The following is an 8,289-nucleotide window of genomic DNA, read 5'->3' on the forward strand; positions in this document are numbered from 1 at the left end:
GGTCCCTCCCGCGGGCGGCGGGGGCGGGTTCGGGCGGGAGCGGCGGCTCCGGGAGCGGCGGGACGCGGGATGGCGGCCCCGGGGCTGGAGCGGCACCGGCTGGCGCTGCTGGCGGCACGGGAGGACGTGGGGAACCCCCGCGCCGGCACCGACTGGTGAGCGCCGGCACCGGGCAGGGAGCGGGCACCGGGAACGGGCGCGGGGCACCGGAGGCGGACACGGAGCTTTGGGAATGGGCACCGGGAGAGCGGAACGGGCACCGGAAACCGGGAATGGGAGCGGGCACCGGGGGCGGGCACTGGGATCGGACAACGGCAGCGGGAGCGGGCACCGGCACCCGGCGTGGGCACCAGGAGCAGGCACCGGGAAGGGGCACCGGGAGCAGTCACCGGGACGGGCGGCGGATGGGGACGTCCCGAAGCACAACGAGCGCCGGCACCGGGCCGGGGTCCGGCTGGCACCAGGGTCCCGGCGGGGCCACGGGGCCGGGGGCTGAGCTTCCCCAGTTCACGCCACGCTGGGAACCCGCGCCCGGTCCCGCCCCGTTCCGCCCGGTCCCGCCGCCGCCGCCGCCCGGGGCACGGCCCGGCACGGGGGGGCACAGGGGGGGCCAGGGCTGCTCCGTCCGTCCCGTTCCCCCCCCGCAGCCGGTGTCCCCCCCGACAGCACCGCCGGGACCGGGTGAACCGGCAGCGCCGGAGCTCCCGCCGTGGGGACGCGTGCGGCCGGCGGGGCCCGCCATGGCCTGACGTGTCCCGGCGTGTTCGGCCCGGTCCTGCCCGCCCTGCCCGGCCGTGTTCAGCCCTGCCGTGCCTCGCCCCGTGCCGTTGTGTGCCCTGCTCTGCCGTGCCGGGGCACATCCTCATGTGCCGTGCCGTGTCCTGCCCTGCACCGTCATTCTATGTCCTGCCCTGCCCTCTCATGCCTTGCCACGCCGTGCCATGTTCCACTCTGCCACGCCATGCCCTGCCGTGCCCCATGCCCTGCCGTGTCTCATGTCATTCCATGTCCATGCCCTGCCGTGTCCCATGCCCTGCCGTGTCCCATGTCATTCCATGTCATGCCCTGCCATGCCCCCTGTCATTCCATGTCCCCACCCTGCTGTGTCCCATGTCCATGCCCTGCCGTGTCCCATGTCATTCCATGTCCATGCCCTGCCATGCCCCCTGTCATTCCATGTCCCCACCCTGCTGTGTCCCATGTCCATGCCCTGCCGTGTCCCATGTCATTCCATGTCCATGCCCTGCCATGCCCCCTGTCATTCCATGTCCCCACCCTGCTGTGTCCCATGTCCATGCCCTGCTGGGTCCCATGTCATTCCATGTCCATGCCCTGCCGTGTCCCATGCCCTGCCATGTCCCATGTCATTCCATGTCCATGCCCTGCCGTGTCCCATGCCCTGCCGTGTCCCATGTCATTCCATGTCATGCCCTGCCATGCCCCCTGTCATTCCATGTCCCCACCCTGCTGTGTCCCATGTCCATGCCCTGCCATGTCCCATGTCATTCCATGTCCATGCCCTGCCGTGTCCCATGTCATTCCATGTCCATGCCCTGCCGTGTCCCATGCCCTGCCGTGTCCCATGTCATTCCATGTCATGCCCTGCCATGCCCCCTGTCATTCCATGTCCCACCATGCCCCGTGCCGTTCCATGCCTTGCCGTGCCGCACACATGCTGCCGGTGCCGTGCCGCGTCCCACCGCGGGCCACCCCATGCCCGTGTAAGGGGGCCATGAGGAGACGAAGCAGGGGCAGGACGATGCCCCCAGCACGGCCCGGGGGCTCCGTGGGGGTCGAGCCGCTGCTTCCCGCGGCCCCATTGTCCCGGGGCGGATGCTGCCGGCGGCACTTCCATGAATTCAGCCTGGCAGAGGCACGGGGGGGGGCACTGGAGGACACGGGGGGGGGGGAACAAGGGGGCGACACGGGACTGGCCTGGACCCGTCCCCAGGGTGCCCCCCCCGACCCTCTCCAACCCCCCAGGGCCGTCTTTGGCTACGAGAAGCACCATGACCTGAAGCTGCTGGACTCCGGAGGTAACGGGGAGCCCCGGGGTGCAGGGAGGTGCGGGGGGGCCCCCTCCGTGCCCCCCCCCCGTCCCTGACCCCCTCCCGCCGCAGCCGGGGGTCCGGATGAACTGGCCGGGAGGTTCTCGGCCGGCAGCATCATGTACGGGCTGTGCCGCGTCCCGGAGCCCGGCACCGGCGCCCCCCGCGTCGTGCTCATCAGCTGGGTGAGTGCGGGCCTGGGGGGGCTCTGAGCGCCCCCCACCTCCGCTACCGGGCACCGGGGACGGGGACGTGGCCCCGGCGCCGCCCTCAGCGCCCTGTCCCCGGTGCCAGGTCGGGGAGAAGGTGCCGGAAGCCCAACGGGAAGCGTGTGCCGGGCATCTGCCGGTCCTCAGGGGCTTCTTCCGGGTGAGCGAGGGGGGGGCCCGGCCCCCACGGCTGATCCTGACACCCCCCATAGGCCCTGAGCCCTCCCATATGATCCTGACCCTCCCATGGATCCTGACAGCCCCCTCTCGTGTGTCCTGACCCCCACCACATGATCCTGATCCCGCCCATGGATCCTGATCCCCCCATTGATCCTGACAGCCCCCTCTCATGTGTCCTGACCCCCACCACATGATCCTGATCCCCCCCATGGATCCTGATCCCCCCATTGATCCTGACAGCCCCCTCTCATGTGTCCTGACCCCCACCACATGATCCTGATCCCCCCCATGGATCCTGATCCCCCCATTGATCCTGACAGCCCCCTCTCATGTGTCCTGACCCCCACCACATGATCCTGATCCCCCCCCATGGATCCTGATCCCCCCATTGATCCTGACAGCCCCCTCTCATGTGTCCTGACCCCCACCACATGATCCTGATCCCCCCCCCCCCATGGATCCTGATCCCCCCCATGGGTCCTGAACACCACCCCCCCTCCCAGATCCTGCCCCTCCTCTCCCCGTGGATCCTGACCCTGCCATGGATTCTGACAGCCCCATAAGGATCCTGCCCCCCACCACAGGTCCTGAGCCCCCCTGTGGATCCTGACATCCCCCCATAGATCCTGACATCCCCCTCCCATGGGTCCTGACCTCCCCCATGGATGGATCCTGCCCCCATGTCCCAGCCCCCGAGCCCCTCCTGGGTGCTGGGTCTGCATCCGGCCCCGCATCTGGATCCGGCCCCACATCTGGATCCGGCCCCACATCTGGAGCACTCCAGGGAATGGCGCCAGAACCGGGGGGGGTGGGAAGGGAGGCGGGGGGGCCGCGGGTGCTCACGGGGGTGACTCGGTCCCGTCCCGGTGCCAGGAGGCCAGCGCGGTGCTGAGCGCCCGCCGCCCCGAGGAGGTGACGCGGGAGGGGCTGAGCCGGGCGCTGGCACAAGTGGAGCCCCCCGGGGCCCCCGTCACCAGGAGGGTGCCCCCCCCCGACACCCAGGAGCTGGTGGTGAGGGGGGACCCTGGGGAGGATGAGGGAGGGAGGGGGGCTGTGCCCATAGGGTGCCATTTGGGAGCAATTCGGAGGGGTCCACAATGGAAGGGCCCTGGGTTGGGGGTCCTGGCGGTTGAGGCCCTGGTGGGGCTCATGGGGGGGTGCCTGGGTGAGGGGTCCCTTGGGGGTGTCCCCGGGTTGGGGTACTTCGGGGGGGGGGGGTGGGTTCCTGTGTGCGGGTCCTGAGGGTGCTGTGCCCATGGGGTGCCATTGGGGTGCCCCTGGGTTTGTGGGCCTGGGGGCGGTCCTGGGGGGTCCCTGAGCCCCGTCCCGGTCCCCGCAGGGCACCAACTACCGCAAAACCAACCCCGCGCTGGAGCTGCGCCGGACGCAGCGGGATTCCTTCTGGGCACAGGCGGAGGTGAGGGGGGGGCACGGGAGGGGGGAGCCCAGCACCCCCCGGCATCCCCGGACCGGGGGTCCCGGCTCTGACGCGGGGGTCCCGGCGCAGCGGGAGGAGCAGCAGCGCCGGGACGAGGAGCGGCGCCGGGCGCTGGAGGAGCAGCAGCGCTGGGAGCGGCTCCGGCGGCTCCAGGAGCGCCGGGAAGCGGCGGAGCGGGAGCGGCGCTGCCAGGACAAGGAACGGGAGATCCAGGAGCAGCGGTGAGGGGCGGGGGGGCCCCGAGCCCCGCCTGAGCCCGGCCCCGCGGCTCTGAGCGGGGACCCCCCCATGGCGGCACCCGCAGCTCCCAGCGCCCCAGAACTGCCCCGGCCCCGCGTGCCCCCTCCCGTGTGGGTCCGTGATGTGCTCATGTCCCCGTGCCCCCCATGTACCCACATCCCCCATGTCCCTCATGCCCCCCGTGTCCTCATGTCCCCATGTACCCACATCCCCCGTGTCCCTCATGTCCCTCCCCCCGTGTCCTCATGTCCCCATGTACCCACATCCCCCGTGTCCCTCATGCCCCCCGTGTCCTCATGTCCCCATGTACCCACATCCCCCGTGTCCCTCATGCCCCCCGTGTCCTCATGTCCCCATGTACCCACATCCCCCATGTCCCTCATGCCCCCCGTGTCCTCATGTCCCCATGTACCCACATCCCCCGTGTCCCTCATGCCCCCCGTGTCCTCATGTCCCCATGTACCCACATCCCCCATGTCCCTCATGCCCCCCGTGTCCTCATGTCCCCATGTACCCACATCCCCCATGTCCCTCATGCCCCCCGTGTCCTCATGTCCCCATGTACCCATGTACCCACATCCCCCATGTCCCTCATGCCCCCCGTGTCCTCATGTCCCCATGTACCCACATCCCCCATGTCCCTCATGCCCCCCATGTCCTCATGTCCCCATGTACCCACATCCCCCATGTCCCTCATGCCCCCCGTGTCCTCATGTCCCCGTGCCCCCCATGTACCCACATCCCCCATGTCCCTCATGCCCCCCGTGTCCTCATGTCCCCATGTACCCACATCCCCCATGTCCCTCATGTCCCCATGTCCCCAAACTCCCCATATCCCCCCGTACCCCATGCTCCCCGTGCCTTCCCATGTCCCCCCATGTCCATGTGCCCACCATATCTCCGTGCCCTTAAGGCCCCAGTGCCTCCCAATATCTCCGTGTCCCCCATATTCCTGTATCCCACATCCCCCCCTATCCCCATGCCCCCTCCACGTCCCCCTTAACCCCCATGTCCCCATATCCGTCCTGTCCCCCCTGTCCCGGCAGAAAGGCGCAGGCTCTGCTGGAGGCAGAAGAGCGGAGGAAGGAGAAGGAGCGATGGGTGAGTGGGGTGCCCTGCTTGGGGGGGCCATAGCGGTGTCCATGGGGGTCCATGGGTCCCATCCCTGCTCCGTCCCACAGGAGCAGCAGCAGCGGGAGCACGAGGAGGCCATGCGGGACCGCGGCCGGAGCAGCGAGTCCATTGGGAAGGCAGCCGTGAGTCCTGCCCCATGGAACCCCCCCATGGTCCCCCTCCATGTACCCCCTCCACGGACTCCCCCATGGCCCCCCCATGCCCCTCCCCATGGACCCCCCCATTGATCCCCCCATGTTCCTCCCCATTGAGACCCCCATGGCCCACCCCATGTCCCCCCCATGGACACCCCTATACACTCCACTCATGGTCCCCCTCATTAACCCCCCATAGCCCCCCCCCTTGACCCCCCCCTGGGCCCCCCATGGACACCCCTATACACCCCACTCATGGTCCCCCCCATTAACCCCCCATAGCCCCGCCCCCTTGACCCCCCCATGGACCCCCCATGGACACCCCTATACACCCCACTCACGGTCTCCCCCCCATTAACCCCCCATAGACCCCCCCTATGCCCCCCCATGTCCCCCCCATGGACACCCCTATACACCCCACTCACGGTCTCCCCCCCATTAACCCCCCATAGACCCCCCCTATGCCCCCCCATGTCCCCCCCATGGACACCCCTATACACCCCACTCACGGCCCCCCCCCCATTAACCCCCCATAGCCCCCCCCTATGCCCCCCCATGTCCCCCCGCCGGTCCCAGCCGCGGTGCCCGCAGGAAGCCGCGGTCCTGGTGTCGCAGCGCCCGCAGAACCCCAGGGATTTCTTCCGGCAACGGGAGCGCTCGGGATCCACAGCGGGGGCCCCGGACCCCGCCGGCCCCCCCCGGCCCGGTGAGTGCGCGGTGCCCGGTGCCGGTGGCTGCAGGGGCTGTGCCCGGTGCCGGTGTTTGTGGGGTCCGTACCCGGTGCTGGTGTCTGGGGCTCTGTACCGGTACCGGGGGGATCTGTACCGGTACCGGGGGGGTCTGTACCGGTACCGGGGGGGTCTGTACCGGTACCGGGGGGGATCTGTACCAGTACCGGGGGGGTCTGTACCGGTACCGGGGGGGAACTGTACCGGTACCGGGGGGGTCTGTACCAGGGGGGGTCTGTACCGGTACCGGGGGGGATCTGTACCGGTACCGGGGGGGTCTGTACCGGTACCGGGGGGGTCTGTACCGGTACCGGGGGGGAACTGTACCGGTACCGGGGGGGTCTGTACCGGTACCGGGGGGATCTGGTACCGGGGGGATCTGTACCGGTACCGGGGGGGTCTGTACCGGTACCGGGGGGGTCTGTACCGGTACCGGGGGGATCTGTACCGGTACCGGGGGGGTCTGTACCGGTACCGGGGGGGTCTGTACCGGTACCGGGGGGGAACTGTACCGGTTCCGGTACCGGTGCCGTTGCTCTGCCCCGCTCCAGGCGCCCGCCGCCCGTTCCTGCGGTACCAGCGCAGCCTGACCGAAACCGCCTTCATCTTCCGCCGCCCGGAGCCCGCAGCGCCCCAGCCCCGGGAGCCCGGAGGGAGGCCCCAAGCCCCCCCCGCCCCCGCGAGCACCGGGAGCCCCCCAGGGACCCCCAGCAACCCCGCGGGGAGCCCCCCAAGTGCCACCCTTGGGACCCCCACCATGGGGACAGGGACCCCCCCGGGTGCCACCCCGGGGACCCCCCCAAGTCCCATAGGGACAGGGATCCCCCAAAGTGTCACCCCGGGGACCCCCGTAAGCCCTATAGGGACAGGGACCCCCCCAAGTGCCTCCTTGGGCCCCCCCCCCAGCCCAGCCAGGGCAGGGTCCCCCCATGCCACCAGCCCCGTGGGGACAGGGACCCCCCCAGCTGCCACCTCTGGAACCCCTACAGTGGGGACAGGGACCCAGCCAACTGCCACCACTGGGACCCCCCCCAGCCCTATAGGGACAAGGACCCCCCCAAGTGCCGCACTGGGGACCCTCACCAGCCCCATAGAGGGGGGGAACCCTCCAAGTCCCACCATGGGGAATCCTCCCAGCCCCATAGGGGCAGCCGCAGGGTCCCCGCCGCTTCCCAGCCCCCCACCGGCTGAGAGCCCCCCCCCGGATCCCTGCCCCCTCCCCAGCCCCCCAGCGTGGGGGTCTCCAGAGGGGCTGGAAGAGGGAGGTCTGAGCCCCAGGGGGGGGTACCCAGTGCCCGCCCCCCCCCGGTGCGGCCCCAGCCCCCCCCACTTGCCGCCGGGACCGCAGCCAGGTGGGTGCCAGGGACCCCCAAGTGTGGGGCTGGGGGGGGTCCCGGACCCCCGAGCCCTGCCCGGGCCGTGCGGCGCTGCGGGGCCCAGCCTGTCCCTCCCCATAGGGCCTGTGGGGCCGGAGCCGCCCCGGCGAGACTCGGGGCAAAACGGCATCGGGGGGGAGCTCTGGGCAGCCCCCTGGGAGCGGGACCCTCCCCCGCCGGAGGTACGGTCATGGGGGGTCACGGGAGGGTACGGGGGGTGATGTGGGGCAGGGGCGATGTGGGGCAGGGCGATGTGGGGCAGGGGTTGATGTGGGGAAGGGGCGATGTGGGGAAGGGGAGATGTGGGGCCGGGGTTGATGTGGGGCAGGGGCGATGTGGGGAAGGGGTTGATGTGGGGCAGGGGCGATGTGGGGCAGGGGCGATGTGGGGCAGGGGGTGATGTGAGGCAGGGGTTGATGTGGGGCAGGGGCGATGTGGGGCAGGGGTTGATGTGGGGCAGGGGCGATGTGAGGCAGGGGCGATGTGGGGCAGGGGTTGATGTGAGGCAGGGGTTGATGTGGGGCAGGGGCGATGTGGGGCAGGGGTTGATGTGGGGCAGGGGCGATGTGGGGAAGGGGAGATGTGGGGCAGGGGCGATGTGGGGCTGGGTGGGTGTGATGGGGCTGAAGGGTGGTTTTCGGGGGGGATTCGGGACCGGGGTCTGGGCGGGCACGACATGGGGGTGGTTTTGGGGTGCAAGAGGGGGCTGGGGGGGGGTCCTGGGGACCCCTCAGGGCCCCCCCATCTTGCAGGGGGATGAGCCCAGCGACAGGAGCATCCGGACCAAGGACAAGCCAGGTAC

The 8,289-nt window shown here is 70.5% G+C and overlaps 1 protein-coding gene across 1 annotated transcript; it reads left to right on the forward strand.

Moving 5' to 3' along the window:
- The first annotated feature begins 14 nt into the window (after positions 1 to 14).
- On the forward strand, positions 15 to 7,708 carry LOC130594161 (drebrin-like). Its single transcript, XM_057399884.1, has 12 exons — positions 15 to 155; positions 1,984 to 2,036; positions 2,121 to 2,233; positions 2,343 to 2,417; positions 3,311 to 3,445; positions 3,777 to 3,854; positions 3,945 to 4,096; positions 5,162 to 5,216; positions 5,297 to 5,371; positions 5,975 to 6,089; positions 6,663 to 6,845; positions 7,569 to 7,708. Exons 1-12 carry the CDS (start codon positions 70 to 72, stop codon positions 7,706 to 7,708), a joined length of 1,260 nt encoding a protein of 419 aa, XP_057255867.1. The 5' UTR covers positions 15 to 69.
- Positions 7,709 to 8,289: the final 581 nt, after the last annotated feature.

Source organism: Pezoporus wallicus, unplaced genomic scaffold (assembly GCF_028554395.1).
Source record: "Pezoporus wallicus isolate ANWC-B61680 ecotype Strahan unplaced genomic scaffold, APGP_CSIRO_Pwel_v1 contig_10507, whole genome shotgun sequence".
NCBI lineage: Eukaryota > Metazoa > Chordata > Aves > Psittaciformes > Psittacidae > Pezoporus > Pezoporus wallicus.

Bases quoted from the DNA above. Each gene is read 5' to 3' on its own strand.
- LOC130594161 (XM_057399884.1), top strand. From the start codon at position 70: ATGGCGGCCCCGGGGCTGGAGCGGCACCGGCTGGCGCTGCTGGCGGCA. The intron at 4,097-5,161 runs GTGAGGGGCGGG...CTGTCCCGGCAG, and splicing joins CGGGAGATCCAGGAGCAGCG to AAAGGCGCAGGCTCTGCTGG. The intron at 5,372-5,974 runs GTGAGTCCTGCC...CGGTGCCCGCAG, and splicing joins AGTCCATTGGGAAGGCAGCC to GAAGCCGCGGTCCTGGTGTC.